This window comes from Podarcis bocagei (genome assembly GCF_964188305.1).
Source record: "Podarcis bocagei genome assembly, chromosome: 7".
NCBI classification, from domain to species: domain Eukaryota; kingdom Metazoa; phylum Chordata; class Lepidosauria; order Squamata; family Lacertidae; genus Podarcis; species Podarcis bocagei.
In genome coordinates this window covers 472,418-492,538 of record NC_138132.1, presented here as the reverse complement: position 1 = coordinate 492,538, position 20,121 = coordinate 472,418, and the positions used below count along the sequence as shown (strand labels likewise).

Here is a 20,121-nt window from a genome sequence, read left to right as displayed (position 1 = left end):
TAAATGATTTAAATCAAGCGTTACTGACTAGTGATTTAAATTGTGATTTAAATCGAACCCACCCTGTCTGGGACCCCCGGTTTTCTCTGCCGCTGGGTCCCAGGAGGAGGCAGGTTGGGGGAACGTTCTGCAAAAGGGCTCTGTGTCGAGAGCAGTTGCTTGGCATGTAGAAGGCTCCTGGGCTCCTTCCCTGGTGGCAGCTTCTACAGGGAGGGCTGGGAGGGCGGCTGCTGCTGCTGCCAGCCTGTGTAAGCAGTACTGAGGCAGGTGGGCCCAGTGGTCTGAGCCAGGGCAAGGCAGCTTCCCCCGGGAGGTGGTCTTCGGGGGGCGAGGGCGTGGCCCCCAAGCTGGCAGCCGCGGGAAGGGGGGCAAGGGGGTGCCCTCTCTCACCCAGGCATTCGGTGCCCGTGGGGCCGGGCTGGAAGCCGGAGGGGCAGCTGCACTGGTAGGAGCCGGGCGTGTTCTGGCAGCGGCCGCGGGCGCAGGGCGGGGGGCTCTGGGAGCATTCGTCGACATCTGGGGGGAGAGAAAGGGGTCACATTCAACTTTTGGCTTGGGAAAGGCTGCGGGAAACTGATTTGAATTTTTCTTTCTTTTTTCTTTTTAACTTCAATGCAAAACAATTGACATAGAACAAGACAGAAAGACAAAGACCTTGAGGACAACTAAACATTAACTAACGAGACATCGCCTAACATAGGTTTACCAGACGTCCCCGTTTCCCGGGGACAGTCCCCGGATTTGCGAATAAGTCCCCAGACAAATTCCATCCCTAGAATGTCCCCGGATTTCATCTAATGTCCTCGGGAAATGCAGCAGCGGCAGCAGTCTCAGCAGCCCGGAGCAGCTGGCTCTGGCTGGCTTCAGGAGCAGCTCGGAGGTCCCCGAATGATGGGGGTGCAGGGGCTCCAAGACGCAGCTTCCGGGCTGCCTCCACCTTCCCTGACCCCAGCAACTCCGCTGTGAAGGGAGGCTTCACGCTGCCCATCAGAGCTTGCCTGCAAGCAGGAGTGGGCAGGGATCTCTCAATTAGGCAATGGGAAGCCTCCCTTCCCAGCTGAGGGATCCCCACCCCCTCCTGCTTGCACGCAAGTAGGAAAGGGATTGGGGCTGCTCCGATGGGAAGGGAGGCATCGCGCTGCCTGAGAGATCCCTGCCCCCTCCTGCTTGCACGCAAGTAGGAAAGGGATTTGGGCTGCTCCGATGGGAAGGGAGGCATCGCGCTGCCCAAGCCTCTCTGCTGCCGCTGCTCTCGGCCCTCCTTCTCCGCCTTCCATGCCTGACCCACCGCGCACCGCTTCCCCACCACAAGCACCACTGAAGAACCAGCAACTCAGGGGCTGCCCAGGCTCATGGAGAAAGGAGAGAGAAGCCTCGGAGGAAGGGGAAACAGGGTGGTTGAGTTCAAGGCGGCAGCTGTCCTTCTGCCACCGCCATCGCTGCTGCATCAACATCCCGAACGTGTAGTAATTAATTAAATAAAGTTAAATTAATTAAACCCGGATTCATTGAAAACGATCTGGTAACCTTAGCCTAACATCACACACACTTTCAACTTCCGAGTCAACTCATCATGCTTTCTACATATTCTTAATCTTGAAGCATTTCCTATTAAATCTGTTACATATCCAGAAATTTTCCTACATTGATAGTTTCCCTTAATAGTCAAGATTCAATCTCGACCTGTCAGGAGATTTACATTTTCACAATACTGTTTTAGATATACTTTGTGGGGATTACAGCACCTTCCTAATCTTTTGGCTATTAAAATCCTCACCGCTGTGGTTGCGCACATGAAAAGGGTTCTGAGGGGTTTTTTTGTATATCAATGCACTAACAAAAATACTTCAGGGTTTTTTTTGAAACGGGAATTTAAAGATCTTTTGGAGTTCATTGTATGTTATGTCCCCAAATTCCCTTATCTTCACACAGCCCCACCACAAAAAGCATTAATACTGGAGACCCAGAAGGGTAAGAAAACAGGGGAATAATAATAATAATTTTTTATTTATATCCTGCCCACCCCAGCTGAAGCCAGGCTCAGAGCAGCTAACAACAGTAAAATGATACAACATTCTAAAATCAATTCATTATAAAAACAGTTCAAATCAAAATGATGGCAACCATTGGGCTAGAGTTCTGTGAGGATTACCGAAGGAGGGGGTCAGACTGTGCCTTGGCCAAAGCCAGGCGGAACAGCTCCGTCTTGCAGGCCCTGCGGAAAGATGTCAAGTCCTGCAGGGCCCTGGTCTCTTGGGACAGAGCGTTCCACCAGATTGGAGCCACAGCCAAAAAGGCCCTGGCTCTGGTTGAGGCCAGCCTAACCTCCCTGTGGCCCGGGACCTCCAAGATGTTTTTGTTTGCAGACCGTAAGGTCCTCCATGGGACATACCAGGAGAGGCAGTCCCATAGGTACGAGGGTCCTAGGCCGTATAGGGCTTTAAGGGTTTAAACCAGCACCTTAAACCTGATCCACCAGGAGCCAGTGCAGCTGGTATAGCACCGGGTAAATGTGATCTCGGAGCGAAGACCCCGTAAGGAGTCTCGCCGCGGCATTCTGCACCCGCTGGAGTTTCTGGGTCAGTCTCAAGGGCAGCCCCACGTAGAGCGAGTTACAATAATCCAGTCTGGAGGTGACCATCGCGTGGATCACAGTGGCTAGGTCAGGGCGAGAGAGATAAGGGGCCAACTGCTGAGCTTGGCGGAGATGGAAAAATGCCGCCTTTGTTATAGCTGTAATCTGCGCCTCCATAGAGAGGGAGGTATCGAAGATTACACCCAAACTCTTAACAGACGGTGCTGGCACTAATTGCACCCCCGCAAGAGACGGGAGTTGCCCCCTCAATCCCATATCGTCCCGTCCCAGCCAGAGGACCTCTGTCTTCGAAGGATTTAACTTCAACCGGCTCCCACGTAACCATCCAGCCACAGCTTCCAGACATCTGGTCAGTGTATCTGGGGCCGAGTCAGGATGGCCATCCATCAACAGATAGAGTTGGGTGTCATCAACATACTGATGGCAGCCCAGCCCAAAACTCCGGACAAGCTGGGCGAGGGGGCGCATAAAGATGTTGAAAAGCATCGGGGAGAGTATCAGGACCCCCAAAAGCTGCCCCCTCCACCTGTCCCCCCACCCTCCCTTGCTCAGAGGGGCCTCAGTTCCCCCTCCAGCCTCTCCCTTCCTCCCCCCCTCCCAGTTACCTCTGCATTCGAAGCCAGTGGGGCTGGGAACGTAGCCAGGGGGGCAGGAGCAGCGGAAGGAGCCGGGGGTGTTTTGGCAGCGCCCATTGGCACATGGCGGGGGGGTCTTGGCACATTCGTCAATGTCTGGGGAGGAGGAGGAGGAAGAGAGTGTTGCTTTGAGTCTGAGGGGGGAGCAGTCCATCCCAGCCCCCTCCCCCCTTTGCCCCACACCCACCCTGGCACTCGGAGCCGGAGGGGTCCGCCTGGTAGCCGGCCCGGCACCTGCAGCTGAAGCTGCCCACCGAGTTCTCGCAGCGCCCGTTGGCACAGGGGCGGGGGCTCCTCCGGCACTCGTCCACGTCTGGGGAGGGGAGGGAGAGAAGGGGGGGTCAGGGGGAAGGAAAGAAGTTGTGCCACGGAGACACCCAGCCCAAACCCCACCCCACATTGTCAGTGCCCCCAGTGCCGGATTTATGTATAAGCTAAACAAGCTCTAGCTCAGGGCCCCACTTTCTTGGGGGCCCCCAAAAAAATTAAAGGAAAAAAACCTGGATGTACAATTCCAAAATATAAGGTAAAAAAACCAATCAAATAAAACCTACATCCAGCAAGAGTGTTTTGTGTTGTGAGGGTCCTAGGATGTAAGTCACGGACCCCCAATCATTTTAAGTTAGAACTTAATAATTATTTCACCATTAATGTACTTCTTAATTGTATTTCACTTCAACAATTACTTTGATAAAATACACATTTTGTGATGTGCAAATGACTTGAGATACCTATGAGGTCCATAAATTACCATCTAGCATCTATTCAACACAAAAACCAGTGACCATTTCTTGTGGACAAAGGACAGCTGGATACAGAAAGGGCCCCATGACCTTCAGGAGCCGAGGGCCACATCAAACCTCAGTCTGGCCCTGGCTGCCCCCCTTGGCCAAAGCCACCTGCAAAAGCTGAGCTCTGCGAAACACTCCCGGAGAGGCCACCTCTGAGCATGTACAGCCTGCTTTCCGAAGCTGAGCTTACGGGCCACAGGTTTCCCCAAGTGCCACAACAGTGAGCTCCACCTCTGAGTGCCAGTCGCGATGGCTGCTGTGGGGCTCAGGCGGGGCTTGTGGGCCCCTCTGGCGCCCAGTTCCTTGGGGCCCCTGGCTGGGGGAGGCGGGCACCTCTGGCTCTTCTGAGGCTGCCTTCTGATGCCATGCGCACCCTCAAAGCTGCCTAAGAACACAAGAGGATCCTGCAGGATCAGGCCCATGGCCTGCCAGCCTCCTGTTCTCGCAGTGGCCAACCAGTTGCCTGTTCTGAGAAACCTGCAATCAGGATTTGAACTCAGGAGCCCCTCTCCCCTGCTCTGACTTCCGGCAACTGGGATCCAGAAGCATTTCTGCCTGCAACTGTGGAGGAGCCATCGGAAGCCCTCTCCTCCTTCGTGAATTTCAAAGCCATCCGGGTTGGTGGTCCTGTGGAAGGGAGTTCCGCAGATGAACAATACACTGCGTGAAGAAGTCCTTCCTTTTATGCATCCCGAATCTCCCTAAGCTCAGCTTCGGAAGTTGAACTCTGGGCAAGCGCCTCTGTGTCCCCCAAGGGTTGCCTTCTCCCTGCGCCCCCTCAGAGCCTCCTGCTTCTCTTGCCACGCCCCCCCCCCCGCGCGCGCCCCTCACCAATGCAGTGGGTGCCCTGAGGACTCAGCCAGAAGCCGCGGTCACACACACAGGTGTAGCCACCCTGGCGGGGGATGCAGCGCCCGGGACCACACACTTGGGGGCGCCGTTCGCACACGCCCTGCCCAGCGTCTGGTGGGGAGAAATAACAACAACAACAACAACAAGAAGAAGAAGAAGAAGAAGAAGAAGAAGAAGAAGAAGAAGAAGAAGAAGAAGAAGAAGAAGTGGTGTACCTTCCCATCTGGCTGGGTTGCCGAAGCCACTCTGGGCAGCTTCCAGAAATTAATAAATATTACTATTAAATATCATTACAGTGGTACCTCGGGTTACATAGGCTTCAGGTTACAGACTCCGCTAACTCAGAAATAGTGCTTCAGGTTAAGAACTTTGCTTCAGGCTGAGAACAGAAATCGCGCAGCAGCAGCACGGCAGCAGCGGGAGGCCCCATTAGCTAAAGTGGTGCTTCAGGTTAAGAACAGTTTCAGGTTAAGTACGGACCTCCGGAACAAATTAAGTTCTTAACCCGAGGTAAAAGGTAAAGGTACCCCTGCCCATTCGGGCCAGTCGTGTCCGATTCTAGGGTTGTGCGCCCATCTCGCTTAAGAGGCCGGGGGCCAGCGCTGTCCGGAGACACTTCTGAGTCACGTGGCCAGTGTGACGAAGCTGCTCTAGCGAGCCGGCACCAGCGCAGCGCACGGAAACGCCGTTTACCTTCCCGCTGGAGCGGTACCTATTTATCTACTTGCACTTTGACGTGCTTTTGAACTGCTAGGTGGGCAGGAGCTGGGACCGAACGACGGGAGCGCACCCCGCTGCGGGGATTCGAACCGCCGACTATGTGATCGGCAAGCCCTAAGCGCCACCCACGAGGTACCACTGTATTAAGTAATATTTAAAAAATTATACACGCACATATTTATACACACATATATAATTTATTAAATGATAATATTTAATAATAATATTTAATATTTTTTCTTTATTACCACCCAATAAAAACCACATTAAAACATTCCAAATTATAATACAATCAAAAAAGCCAAATATTCAGTGCCATATTAAATATCTTTTGGGCGACTTCCCATGCTCCGAAGTTCAGGGAGGGATGATCTAATATCATACTGCATTTCTTCATTAGTCCAGCTTACAGATAATATATAAAAACAATCGCGGAAAGGTAAAATAACTGTGAGACCGGAATAAGGACTAATCTATACTGGTGAGTTATAATGTTTAAATGTGTTGTAAAAATGGGTCACCAGGGGGCGCTGCGCAGCAGTCAATGGGAAATTGCATGGAGAGCTAAATCACGTCCTAAAATTGTTAGTAGGAGCCTCACACTCGACCAAATGAGCTATCCCAGAGTCTATGAAACGACAGAGTTCTGGCTCCACCTTGAGGCACAATGCCCCCCTCCCGTCTGACTTGCCCGTTTTTCCTACCTGGCACAGGTGGGTCCGGAGACTGGGTTGGCACACGCCGGGGAGGCTGGCGCTCCGGCAGGGAGGTGGGCGGGGGGCTCCATCGCACTGCAAGGCGGGGAGAGAGCTGGCGTGAGGAGGGGAGGGGGCAAGGACCCCCCCAATGCCCAGCCCTGCAAGATGAGAAATGGCACCAGCCCACCTCATCCACACGGGCACAGACTCTGCCAGCCTAAGGGACGCCAAGGGTCCTTGCGGGAGTCGCAGCCGCCGGGGGCCGGTGCAGTGCCAGGCAGCATGGGTAGAACTGCCCCCCCTCTGCCCCCCAGTTCCACAAACCGGCCCACCTTGCAGGGATGGCCTGCCAAGGCTCCCCTTTCCCCCCAACATCCAGATCAGAGAAGCCACCCTCCCTCTGCCCCGAGAGGCAGGGTGTGCAGGAAGGGGGGGCTCTGGCCTCCCCCCAGGGAACATACGGACGGATGGCGCTGTAGTTGTTGCCAGGGGGGGTCTGGCGGCCGGATCCCGCCCCCCTTGCTGGCGGCCGACGGGCACCCGGGGCAGGTCCTGGCCAAGGAAGCGGGTGTCGTAGCGTAGGTCAGAGGCCGAGTAGTGGTAGCCAGGCCCCGCCGGACAGATCTCCTTGAACCCGTCTGCCAAAGAGAAGGAGATCAGTGTGAAGAGAGGGGTTTATTTGGGGGGGGCTCAGCACCCCCCACTTCATTGCCCTCACAGCCCTGCTCCACTTAATCCCAGGCTGCGGCTGGTTGCCCTGGGCAAAAGGCCCTCTGCACTCATGAGCAGAGAGAAAGCTTATGGAATGATGGAATTGGAACGGGACCCCCAAAGGTCATCTAGCCCAACCCGCCATCACACAGCATTCTTTTGCTGTTCCAGCCCAGGCAAAGCTGGCTCCCCTTCCAGCCTTTGGTCCCGCCGTCCGGATGTCTCCCCATCGCCCCCTCACCTGAGCCAAAGGGTGGGCATCGCTCGCAGGCGTGGCCCCAGGCCTTGCCCACGCGGCTGCAGCAGCAGATCTGCTTGGTGATGTTGCGCAGGATGGGCAGGGAGCAGCCGCCCTCCCTCAGGACGCGGAAGCAGGGGCCCTTGGCCTCCGAGATCACGTGGTGGGCTGCGGGGGGAGAGGGGGGGCGTCAAAATCTGCACATATGTGGTGGATGTGCAGTATAGTTAAAAGCCTGCTGGGATATGATATACAACAGGGGTCTGCAAACGTTTTCAGCAGGGGGCCGATCCACCGTCCCTCAGACCTTGTGGGGGGCTGGACTATATTTTTTTTTTTGGGGGGGGAAATATGAACAAATTCCTATGCCCCACAAATAACCCAGAGATGCATTCTACCATATTTTTTGCTCCATAAGACGCACCTGACCATAAGACGCACCTAGTTTTTAAAGGAGGACAACAAGAAAAAAATATATTCTGAACAAAACAGTGGATGTATTTGTGGTTCATGCTGTGGCCACAGACATGTGATTTGACGGTGAGTTTGGGGTAGCCCCATGCAAAAATCCTGAGGATCCATGTGGATCCGTGCTTTGTAACCATGTTTTTGCACCATTGCGGCCCCACAAAACAGTGGGGGTGTGGTTTTTTTGGTGCAGGCTGTAGCCATGGACATGCTATGTGATCTGATGGTGAATTTGGGGTGACCCAATGGAAAAATCCTGAGGATCCATGGGCTTTTACCACCCCCTCCCAGGCAGCCTCCTTTATCTCTAGCGTCCCTTATCTCCTTCCCGATCCCTTGCTGCTCAGCTGCTCAGCGGCTTTGTTTCAACACTCCCTTCCCTCTTGTTTGCCTTAGTGTCTTTTCCTTAGCTGGAGCAGTTTTTTGCTCCTCCTAATTTCTTTCCTCATTGCTTCTTTTAGTCTTCCTGTCTCCTCTCCTTGCAAGTTTACCTCCCCCCTCCCAGGCAGCCTCCTTTATCGCTAGCGTCCCTTATCTCCCTCCCAATCACTTGCCGATCAGCGGCTTCGTTTCAACACACCCTTCCCTCTTTCAAAAAAACCCAAACCATGACCTGCTTTTTGCCCCTGGGCAATTCGGTTCCAGGGACCGCGCATTCGCTCCATAAGATGCACAGGCATCTCCCCTTACTTTTTAGGAGGAAAAAAGTGTCTTATGGAGCAAAAAATACGGTAAATAAAAGGACACATTCTACTCATGTAAAAAACATGCTGATTCCCAGACTGTTCCCGGGCCGGATTTAGAAGGTGATTGGGCTGGATCCGGCCCCCGGGCCTTAGTTTGCCTCTCCATGATATACAATGAATTGAAAAAAGATCTTCAAATATACTTTTATTAAAAAGAACCCGGAGGCTTTTCTATTGGCTATTGTGGGAGATGAAATGCCACCACGGCTGCAAGGACACTTTTAGCCCCGAAATGGAAGCAGCAGAAACTTCCAACTTTGGAAGAACGGCAGACAAAAATGATTGAATGTGCAAAACTGGCAAAGCTGACAGGGAAAATCCGAAACCAGCGAACTGTTTGAAAAGGACTGGCGTAAATTTGTACAACATACTGTATGAAAGAACATTGTAATTTGAGAACGTTTGTCGTTTTGATTTAAAATATTTTGTAATGGAATTTTTTGAAAGTGATTTACAGATACTAAAGTAAATTTTTGTAAGTATAGTAAGAAGGTAAATAGGATGCTATAGCAATGCTAAGAGGATTGTGATTGCTTAAGAAAGCCGGGGGGGGAGGGGGGAAGTCGATGCTCGATTTGAGCAAAGTTGTATATGATGATATGATTTGATATGAATGTGACAAAGGAAAAATATGAAAACTTGTATGGACACTAGAACTGCTGGACATTCAATGAAGCTGGACGTTGGGAGATGCTGTGGAAATTTGCAGGCAAACATAAGTGCTAGTTGGTGCATGAAGGGGTTAAGACCACAGAGTTAGATTCCTAGATTCAGCTAGGCCACGCCCCTTCTTATCCAATGAGGGAGGAAGTGAAGCCTTCTCTTCCTGTTCTCTCTCTCTGAGCCATGTAATGGACCAAGGAAGCCCTGTCCAAGCAAACTCCAAGCTCAGAGCATGTGTTTGGAGCGACCTTTCTGCATTTCCTACCCAAGAGTTTTCTGCCTGTGTTTTCCTTGCTGCTGCTTGGATAAATGCATGAATCTGACCTTTGGAACATTTTGTAAGTAATGCATTTTAAACTTGGCCGGACTAGGTGGGCCATTGGCCGGATCCAGCAAGCTCTGCTCATGCAACCAGGAGCAGAAGGCGGGCTTGGAGGCCTGCCACCCCCCAGCTCCCCACGCCGGTGCCAGGGGTGCCCAACTTACAGATGCAGCTGCTTCGAGACGAGTCGAGGATGTACCCCTCGTGGCAGACGCAGGCAAAGCTGCCGCGGGTGTTGGTGCAGTCGCCGTTGTGGCAGAAGCTGCCCTCTGCGCATTCGTCCACATCTGGCCATGGGGGGGGGGAGAAAGAGGGTGTCAGAAAAGGCCGGTGGGGGGGGGGGAGATCCAGGTCTGTCCTGGCAGGATGGGTGGGCAGCAAAGGCCCCTCCTGGGAAGAAGAAGCCATGGGGTGGACTTTGTGGGGGCTCTGCCTTCGCCCCTAGAAGGATCTGGGGGTGGAAAAGCCCCCCCCCCACAAACCAAGGGGTCCTTGGCGGGGCCAGCCCCACTCACCAATGCAGGATCCGTTCTGCCGGCGGAAGCCTTTGGGGCAGGCCACCTCGTTCCTCCCCACGGGGCTGGCGTCCCCTTTGAGGAGAGAGCAGGCAGTTGGAGGAGCCCTTTGCTATATCCATGCCCCCCTACCAAGACCCCCCCACCACGGACACTTTCAGGGCTGCACCAAAAGCCACATTAAGTGGGTGCCCCATGCCCCAAAAGGGCAGGAGTTTGGGCACCCCGGTGCGAGCCACGTCCTCCTTCCCAGTCCCCCCCCAAGCCACTACCCCTTCTTCGGAGAGGGTGGGGGCCAAGTCGGCAACCTTACCCACGTCGCCGTTGGCGCAAGGCAGGCACTCGTGGACCCCCCAGGCCAGGCCGGCCCCCCGGCAGCAGATCTCTCGAGTGCGCAAGCCGGGCAGGGGGGCACTGCACTGAAAGAGGAGGGAGAGAGTCAGTTGGGGGGGTCCTAACCCAGGAACAGCCCCTCCCAGCATCGCCCAGACCTTGGCTGTTCCACAGAAGCCCTAAAAGCCCAGCTTTCGGTCCCCCCCTGTAGGATAAGGCAGGGTTTGGCCCACGATAATCCCTCCATAGGGCAGCCCCCCCCCCAGAGCAGAGGGGCTCCCTCCCCCGCAAAGCCATGGAGACCCCCAGGGCGTACACAGTGCCCTCTGCTCACAAGTGTGCAAAACCTTCGCGCATAGGGGCCCGTGTGGCGTCGTGGTGAGAATGTCGGACTAGGAGAGACCTGGGTTCGAATCCCCCCACTGGTTGGGTGAGCTTGGGGTCAGTTTCCCTCTCAGCCTAGCCTACCTCACAGGGCTGTTGTGGGGAATACAGGCGGAGGGAGGACCATGAATTTGAGCTCCTTGGTGAGGAAAAAGGCAGGCTGTGATAATGCAATAAAATCAGATAGACCCCCTCCTTTTTCCTTGCTTGTTCAAGCCCTAAAGGGGGGGGGCTACCAAGTGCACCCCTGCCTTGACAGAAGACAAGAGGGGTCCCGTCTTCCTCTCCAGGACGTAACAAAAGAAAATCCTTATTAACGGCACCACAGAGTTAAACTGTGTTCCTGGAATCGGCATAGAGAAGACGACTACGATCTCTGTCTCTCTCTCCTTCTGTCTCTCTGTCTCGCTCTCGTCTTTCTTTCTTCTTTCGTTCTTCTCTCTGTGCCCCTCAGACACCCCCCCCAGCCAGTCCAGCTGCTGCCATTTCACAATCGCCTCTTTTGGCACAGATGGCAGCCCCCTCCCTCCCGACACAATCATCTGCGAGCCGCTCTTTCCGGGAGTCTCTTGGCTGAAAGTGCTGAAATCCAGCCATTTCGCTAAAAAGAAACCCCTACCAGGGCTTGCTGGGGCCCCCAACTTCGCCCTGCTGGGGCCGAGGCCTCCAGGCCCCCCTTGCTTTGCTCCCAGCGGCAAGGGGGGGGAGAGACCCCCATCAAAAGGGCCCCATAAACTCCTGTTTCTCCCAGCTTTGGAACGGCACCTGCTGCCTCCAGCCAAAGCAGATGAGTCAAGCGGACCCCCTTGCCAAAGAGGCAGCGGGGGGCTCAGTCACTCTCTGCCCCCTCTCCCCCCCCCCGTTCTCCACTTCACATGAATTCACAGCTGTGCTTCCCTTCTGGCAGCACAGAGCTGGACTGCGGAACTCCCTCCCACAGGAAATAGCCACGGCCACTAACTTGGATGGCTTTGAAAGCAGATTCTAGACTAGAGGTCAGCAACCTTTTTTAGCTGGGGGCCGGTCCACTGTCCCTCAGACCATGTGGGGGGGCTGGTCTAGATTTTTTTTGGGGAAATGAACTAATTCCTATGCCCCACAAATAACCCAGAGATGCATTTTAAATAAAAGGACACATTCTACTCATGTAAAAACACGCTGATTCCCAGACCATAAGCAGGCAGGATTGAGAAGGGGATTGGGCCGCATCCGGCCCACGGGCCTTAGGTTGCCTACCCCTGTTCTAGGCAAACCCACGGAGAAGGGGGGCACGACCCACAGCCAGGACAGCTGTGTTCTTCCCTTCGAATACACCTTTGAATCCCAGCCTGCTCTTCTTACAGAGGCTGATGTTGACTGCAGAACCTCCATGCCCAGGGACAGTCTACCTCTGAATGCCAGATAACGGGAGTAAGCTCTCGCACTCAGGTCCTGCCTGTGGGCTTCCTATGGTTGGCCCCTGTCAGAAGAGGAAGGTGGACCAGATGGGCCAATTTCTAGGCTCTCCTTCTGCCAATTTGGGCCCCGGGTTCTGGGTGCGCAGTGCGTGCGACGCGATGCCATGGGCTCACGCACCCAGCGCCTTCAGAACCTCAATTCCAGTGGCGCCGGAAGTCCGGTTCTGAGTTGTCACCGTTCTCGCCAGGCCTCCGACCGCATCTCCGAGGTCTCAGTTGGCCTCGGATGTGACTTCCAGGTCTTCGCAAGGCGCCGGAAGTCATGTGGGGGTCCCTGCGGATTGGGGGCTGAGCAGCCACAGCCAAACATTTTCAGGGTGTTCAGACCCCCTATAGTTGATGCCCCTGCTTCTTCCGGTCTTATCTTATGGAACCTCCAGGTCCAGAGGCAGTCTATCTGGATCCCTAAGTTCTTGTTTTATGCTTTACTGGTTTTGAAAACCGTACAACAGAAATGATCAAGAAAAGTTGTTATCAAAATAAAAACTCATTGGTTGATACTTGTTTTGGATATCATTCTGAAATTCAATTTGACATGACCTGGATTCCTAAGTTCTTGGGGGTATTTGGCCACTGTGAGAATAGAAAGCTGGACTCGGGGGGAGGGGCACTGGCCTGATCCTGAAGTCTCCTCTTATGTCTTTAAGAACGGAGAGCTGCTGGCTTTTTTAAGGAACAGTGGGAGACCCCTAGATTGCCCCCATTTACAGAGGGTTCTCTAAGCAGACCCCCTTTTTTGCCCTAGAGGGCTGAGTTGCAAGTGAGCTGATGGGGAGGCTTGGTCATCTCCATTCTGCATGAGCCACAGCCGCCCCCCACCCTCCCCTCTCCCCCCATGCCCCCCACCCCAAGGAGTACCTCTCCTCCGCGGAGCTGCCGGAAGCAGTATCCGAACCCGGCGCCCTCTCCGTAGCCCCCACTGGGGGTGTCTCTGGGGCTGCTCTGCGCCAGGACGCTGTAGAGGGCCGGGCGGGAGAGGGGCAGGGCGTTGGCGTCCCCCGCCGGCTCCTCGCTCACGCGCTCCACCTGGTGGATGGTGACCGAGGCCTCGGGAGGGTGCTCCACGTGGACACTGGCCAGCGAGGCCACACCTGGGGGGGGGAGAGGGAGGCTGAAGGGGCCATTGAGTAGAGGGGACTGAGAGGGATCCCCAAAGACCTGGGAGGCAGGCAAGACCCAAACCGAGAAATTTGGGGAATCGTAGAATTGTGGTGCTGGAAGGGAGCCCCGGGGGTCATCCAGCCCACCCCCACCCAGTGTTGTGCCCTGTGACTTGCTGTTGTTTTATTGACTGGAGTTGAGAAATTACTTATTGTAACTGTTAAGTCTGTTTAATCTTGAAGTGCTGATATTTAATAGTATTCTATATTATTTTAATGAAGGCTGAATGTTATTTTATTTGCATATTGTATATTGCATTATGCATATTGTCTTTTTTATATGATGTCAGCCACTCCGAACCCGGCTTTGGCTGGGGAGGGCGGGATATATATAAAATTGATTATTAATTGATGATGATGATTATTATTATTACGATTCTCCCCTCGCCAACTCCCAGCCAAGGAAGCAAGGCGGAGCCCCACCTGCTCCTTCTCCCCCTCCCTCCCTCCCTCCCTCCAGCGCCTCTAAGGTAGGCTGCCCCTGCCCATGGAGGCTCCACTGAGCCCACGGCCCTCGAGGGGCCTCTCCCCTGCCAAATTCCTCCTCCTCCTGCGTCATCTGCGCCTCTGAGGCTCCAGCTGCGTCTCGGCGGCTTTGGCTGGGCGGGGAGGAGGAGAGACAGCGCGTCCCATTCCTGCCGATATCTCCTCAAATATTTGCAGGCAGGCAGCCTGTCCCTCTGCCGCCTCCCTCCAAAAGGAAGAATTCCAGGCGTCCCTCCAGCAAACATTTATCTCCTCTGTCGCTGGATGTCTGCTCCGTCCCTTCCTGGCTGGCACAGATCCCTTTTCCAGGAGCCGGGCCCAAAAAGGAGCCCCCCCGCCCCCACCCAAAAGAGATCTCCTGCCAGCGCCAAGCGAGGGAGCCTCTGGCCCCCAGTCGCTGGGAACCGCAAGTCGGTCTCGTGTTCGAATCCTGCTGGCTGGTTTCCCTTGGGGAAACCTGGTTGGCCAGTGTGAGAGCAGGTGGCTGGACTGGAGGGCCTGATCCAGCAGCTAGGTCCTTCTGAGGCTCAAATGGAGCCTCCAGGTCCAGGCGCAGTCTATCTCGAGTGCCAGGGTCTTGGGGGTATTTGGCCACTGTGAGAACAGGGGGCTGGACTGGATGGGCTCTTCTAGTTAAATTAAATTAAAATTTCAACATTTTAATGTTGTATTTTAATCATGTTTTTATGTTGTATTCATTCAACTTGTTTTTATTATTGCTTGCTAGCTGCCCTGAGCCCGGCCTTGGCTGGGGAGGGCGGGGTATAAATAAAAAATTATTATTATTCGGAGGCTCTAATAGAGCCTCCAGGTCCAGGCATAGTCTACCTCGAATGCTAAGCTCTTTGGGGGTATTTGGCCACTGTGAGAACAGGAGGCTGGACTGGATGGGATCTTCTGGGGTTCTTGCCCCCGAGCTGTAAGGAGTGGGGGTGTCTCTCCTGCCAACTCAAACCAGAATGGTCTTGGCTGCGCTTGACGCAGCATGGCCCCGTGGGCACCCAAGGGTCCTCACAGCAGGGGAAGCCGCGCAGCGCAGGATCCGGCCTCGCACTTGCACCAGCTTCCCAGCTGGGCGTGTCCCCCCTCCCCAACAACCACACCATTTAACTCCAAGATTCCCAAAGGGGGTGGTGCAACCCCGGAGGGATACAGTGGCATAGCAAGGTCAGGTGGTACCCAGTGCAGAAAATTTCTTTTCACCACATTGAAATTATTAAAAGAAGGAAAAATAAGATACTTATGACCTGGGGGAGGGCGCTAAGAGCCAAGAGGGCAGCGGGGGGGGGGCGTCCTCTCAGACACCTAAAACTCCCTGCTTTTAATTAGATCTTGCCGAAATGTGCAACAAATTGTTACTGCTTAGAATTTCACAGTGTTCTTTCCTTGACGAGTCGTGCAACGTGCTCTTCTGAATAACGGCTGGAGAAACTCAGCCAGATTGGTGGGGGTAGAAATAATAAAAATTATTATTCATTCTTACTATATTGATGCTTTTTGGGGGGTGGGATTTCGAATCCAAGGCGGGCAGAGTGCCCAAAATGACTTAACTGCGTCCTGGAACCTCCAACCTCCTCAGCTCCATCCTGTCTCCCCCCCTTCCCTTACTCCTCTTAGAATCCCATGAGGGGAGAGCGGGAAGGGACCCCCCAAGGCCATCTAGCCCAACCCGCCGCCCCTCTCCCGGCCCCCGTCTTACCGTCACGGTCCTCGCGGTGGTTGGCGATGGGGAGGGTGTAGGTGGACTTGGCCATCGACTGGCCTCCCCCCTCGGCCTGGGCGCTGGTCTCGCGGCGGGAGGGCGCCTGCTGTCCGTGGGGCCGAGGGAGGGCTGGGATGTGGCAGAACTTCCCCGTCCAGCTGGGGGGGCAGAGGCACTTGTCCTTCTTGAGGCAGACCCCCCCATTTTGGCAGATGAGGGGGCAGAGGACTGTGGGGCAGAGAGAGAGAGAGAGATCAGCTCAGCAGCCCCACCTGCAGACAGGAGTCAGAATCCAGGGGGGTGTTTTCCTTTTTCGCCTAGTTGGAAGAGAGTGTGGCCTAGTGGTTAGTGCCGGACTAGGACCTGGTTTGAAATTCTGCCCTCAGTCCTCGGGTGTCCTTGGGGGCCAGCCACTGCCTCCCAGCCTGGCCTCCTACACAGGGTTGTTGTGGGGGTCAAAGGAGGAGGGGAAAAGACAGGGCTATAAATGCAATAAAGTAAATGCAGCAATAAAATAAATCCCTCCTCCTTCCCCATCTCTCTCATCCCTCCCCCTTGAGAGGTCCGGAGGAGGTCAACACAAGAGCGGGGCCTTCTCTGCAGTGGCTCCCCGTCTGTGGAATGCTCTCTCCAGGGAAGTTTGCCTGGCGCCTTCATTATACACCTTTAGGATTCTTTTAAGCAGGCCTTTGGTTGAACTTATTGACATCCAACCCCTTTTAGAATGTGTGGAGGGGTGTTGTTTTTTGTTTGATTTTATATGTTGTGGTCTTGTTTGTGAGACCTCCAGGTATAGGGCAGTGTCTAAGTTGAATAAATAAATAACTAAATAATAATTGCAGCTGCTTCCCAGGACAGAGGCCCCCTCCCTTGGCTCTTTGGACCCCCCCCCCCGGTGCACAAAGGCCGACTCTCCGTCCAGGGTGCAGACTCTCCCCTGGGGGAAGAAAACTCTCTGGGGACACACGACTGGGGAGGGGGAAGGAAGAGAGAGCCCCAGGGTCCCTGACCGCTCTCAGCCCCGCAGCTCAGGGGAGGGGGCAGCTGATGACTTTGCAACCCCCCCCCCAGGTCCAGAGGTTGCAGATGCAAAAGAGGAGCTGCTCCGTCCCCAGTCCAGGGTTCCCCCCCCCGGGGGGTGGAGGGTGCCAAGGAAATCGTGTTGGGAGTTTAACAAAGGTGCTTTTGCAGCGGTTCTCACCCTACCACAAAATGCTTTCGGTGTAAGAAAATTTTCCGAGGCTTTCTGCAAATAACCGTCTCCTTTCCCTAGCCCCCCCCTCACCCTCCCCAGCAGGGAGGCGGCAAAATACCTGGAGGGGGGTTTCCAGGAAGGTTCCGTATCCCAGTGGAGGCACCTCGACATTGACCAGCCCCCCCAACCCAAAGCCTGTGCGTGAGGTGGCACAAAGGCATAGGAAGGTCAGATGGTACACAGTGTGGAAAATTTATTGCCCCCCCCACATTGATTCCCCCCCCCCGCAAAAATGGTTTTATGTTATTTCACATTTTCTTACAAAGGAATAATAATAAGTAATAATAATAACATTTTATTTATATCCCGACCGAATTCTGGCTCAGGGCGGCTAACATCAGATACATAACATTGGTATAAAATCAAACAGTAATTAAATCACCTCCTAAAAACATGTCAAAATCAAATCAAAGTCGAATTAGATGGCTTTCTGAAGGGTTAGGGTTGGGAACAGTAAGTGCTCCACTGAATTGAAATTTCAGCCTTCGCGACATAGGAAAACGTAAACAGCTATTTTTGTGGAGGAGGGTCGGGATATTAACTGATATGCATGAAATTTCAGATATAGCTATGTAAAGTTTAGCAAGATAAGACCTTTGGAGCAGGCTTTTTTTTTAAAAAAGTTTTTTTTTATGAACCGCCCTAGTAGGGCAGTAATTGTTCCTTGATAATTTGTCACCCCCCTCCATGATGGAACCTGGGGCGGCCCCCCCCCTTCCTACGCCCCTGTTGCCCTGAAAAATATTTCCAAAGAGCGCCTTTTAGGGGGGGTTGCAGGTCCATTCCCGGAGCCCCCTTTCCCTAAATTTATAGTATCACCTCTGGGTACCGTGCCTAACAAGGTACCGGGTGAGTTGCACACAATTCATAACTTATCATACCCAAAAAGCAGATCAGTAAATGACGCAATGCTCAGTAAAATATGCGTTATCGGATTATGCAGTCAAGCTTACTAAGGAACGCCGCAGCCCTGCTGCTCTTATGGCAAAGTGTGGTGCTGAATCGGCCATTCACCCGCTTCCAGTCCACCCTCACGACTTCTGGCTGCTGGGTTTAAAGTTTCAGGACCAATGGTACTTTTACCATGCGAGGCCCATGGCTGCTCCATTGCATGCGCCCCTTTTCAGACTTAAAGCACATTTCTGGAGTGGGCCATGAAAATAAGGTCAGGATCCCATTACGTCATGCACTATTTGGATGATTATTTGATAGCCGGGCGGCAGGAGAACCCGGGTTTTTAACACTTCCCACCCGCGCCGCTGCCTCTGCCATCAGAAATCCCTTTTTATTTATGGCGTGCTAATTTTATGGCCACCTTGCAGGAGGCCACAGATGCTTCCGAGTGGCAGCTGCTGCAAACTGCAGAGGGGAGAGGGGTTTTTGCTCTCAGCTCCGGCTTGTGGACATCTGCGCGGCCGCCGTGAGGACAGGCTGCCGGACTGGACAGGCCCCCTTTGGCCTGATCCAGCAGCCAGGCTCTTCTGATGGAACCTCCAGCTCCAGAGACAGTCTATCTAGATTCCTGGGTTCTTAGGGAAATTTGGCCGCTGGGAGATGAGGATGCTTGAGTAGGTGGGCCATTGGCCTCATCCAGGACTCCTCTTAGGTTCTTAAAGTGGGATGTAATTAAAAATAAAATAAACAATGACTTCGATCCCAGACACATCCAACTGGGAAATGGTCCCAGCAGGACGAGACCTCCTTACCCAAAAGGCCCCCACCTGACTGCTTTGATTTGTGCTTTTAAGAACTCGGTCATTTAGTGGCAGAACCGAGCCTTTGGAACTCCCTGCCACTTGAGGCGCCTTCGCTGGACTCTTTTTGGCACCTGCTAAAAGCACCCTAACCCAGATGCTTAGAAAACTGAGGCAACTTTAATCGGCTTTTCATATTTTAAGTTTTGCACATTTTAGAGCGAACCATGCTTGATTTTTCTCGTTTGATCTTCTTGCAAACTGCTTTGAGGCTTTTAACGTTCTTGTCTTGCAGTCAATTTTTACGAAATAAATAACAAGGACATTCCCTCCCCGCTGCAACGCAAAAGAGATTCCTGCAGCTCCTTGGGGGCCGAGATGCCCCTTTGCCCCCATTCTTGTGCGAGTCTCAGAGGGGAGACTCTGGGGAAACTTCCTGGCACTCGCTACACGTGGGACCAGCATGGCGACTCCAGTGTCCTGATCCGGTTGCCAAAACTGAGCCTCATCCTGCATGTCTTCTGCTCAGCTGCCTTTGGGGGTTTGGGAGCTGTGTGTTTGTGTTAGGAAAAGTCTCTGGCTCCCTCCCCCCCGGTGGGGTCTGGGCTGCCAAGTCAGCAGGAAGTCTCTGCTCTCAGGACACCCCACCTTCCCCTGGGGGGACGGGGTAGGGGGCACATGGCCTCCGTCCAGAGCGTGCGGCTTGGCTCGCTTGCCAGAGTCACGGCGAGGTATGTACTTTTCTAAACACTCGGGGGGTGGGAGGCATCTGCACAGCAAGATCTGAACTGGGCTGATCTGGGGGGTGGAGAATATTCAGGAAAAGAAGGCTGTCCACAGCGCTGCCTGGCACTGTGGGGTCCTGAGCGAGCTCCCTCCTTGGAGCAACGGGACCCCATGCCCACTCGGCCTGCAATGCAGAGCGCCCCCCAATCCCTGGGGCTGGGCGGGAGCCAGATCTCTTGGAGGGGGGCCCACTTGCCCCACATTCCCAGGCACAGTCGAGGCCGGCCAGACAGTCTCGGTTGTTCTTGGCTGCCCTGTGCCCGTCTGGGCGGTGCTGAGAAGGGACAGATCCTGCCAGGCCTTTGAGAGGGCAAGTCTGCAGGCCAGCCAACTGGGCCGCGGTCAGAGGGAGGCCAGATTAGTCAGAGGGCAAAGTTGGCGTGGGGAGAGGGCCAGCCGGGCACCAGCGACGGAGCAGATTGAGAAAGCAGCGCGGGGGCTTCTCTTGCCAACCGATCCAGAGCAGGCACAGCACAGTCCAGCCCCAAGCTCTCCCTCTTTTGAAAGTCAGAAATGTGCAAGCTTCTGGGCCCCACAAAGTCCTTCAGCGGCAGAACACCACCCTACACTCCTTGTCCTCTCTGGAAAAGCTGTCATGGCAGGACGCAGCCTGCAAGAGGGGTCCTTGGAGAGGGCCACACGGACACCTTGTCTGACCCCCTCCTGCAAGGCAGGACACTCATCCCCCCCCCGGGTCAACCTGAGCTGAGGGTTGAGGAAGGGACAGGTGTGGTCCCCTCCCCATCCTGCCCCAACCACCTGCTGTCCCTGTGACCGAAAAGGCTCCCGCAAGGACTAGGGCTGCTGGTCTTGCCTCCTTTCCAAAGCTCTCTGGAACCAAAACAATCCAAATAAACTGGTTCAGCAAAGTCCAGGGGGCAGGATCCGAATCGATGGATTCAAACAGCA

At 54.2% G+C, this 20,121-nt stretch overlaps 1 protein-coding gene across 2 annotated transcripts in view; it reads right to left on the bottom strand.

Annotated features, from left to right (window-relative positions):
• The window catches only part of LTBP4 (latent transforming growth factor beta binding protein 4), a 54,049-nt gene that overhangs the window by 15,499 nt on the left and 18,429 nt on the right, over positions 1–20,121 (bottom strand). For both annotated transcript variants that reach the window (XM_081200147.1, XM_081200146.1), the window contains 12 exons: positions 15,475–15,705; positions 12,988–13,220; positions 10,269–10,374; positions 9,956–10,030; positions 9,605–9,727; positions 7,245–7,409; positions 6,754–6,930; positions 6,299–6,385; positions 4,854–4,985; positions 3,419–3,544; positions 3,202–3,327; positions 391–516 (listed from right to left, as the gene is read on the bottom strand). In XM_081200147.1, coding sequence (XP_081056273.1) covers positions 391–516; positions 3,202–3,327; positions 3,419–3,544; positions 4,854–4,985; positions 6,299–6,385; positions 6,754–6,930; positions 7,245–7,409; positions 9,605–9,727; positions 9,956–10,030; positions 10,269–10,374; positions 12,988–13,220; positions 15,475–15,705 — 1,707 coding nt within the window. The remainder of the gene's footprint in view (positions 1–390; positions 517–3,201; positions 3,328–3,418; positions 3,545–4,853; positions 4,986–6,298; positions 6,386–6,753; positions 6,931–7,244; positions 7,410–9,604; positions 9,728–9,955; positions 10,031–10,268; positions 10,375–12,987; positions 13,221–15,474; positions 15,706–20,121) is intronic.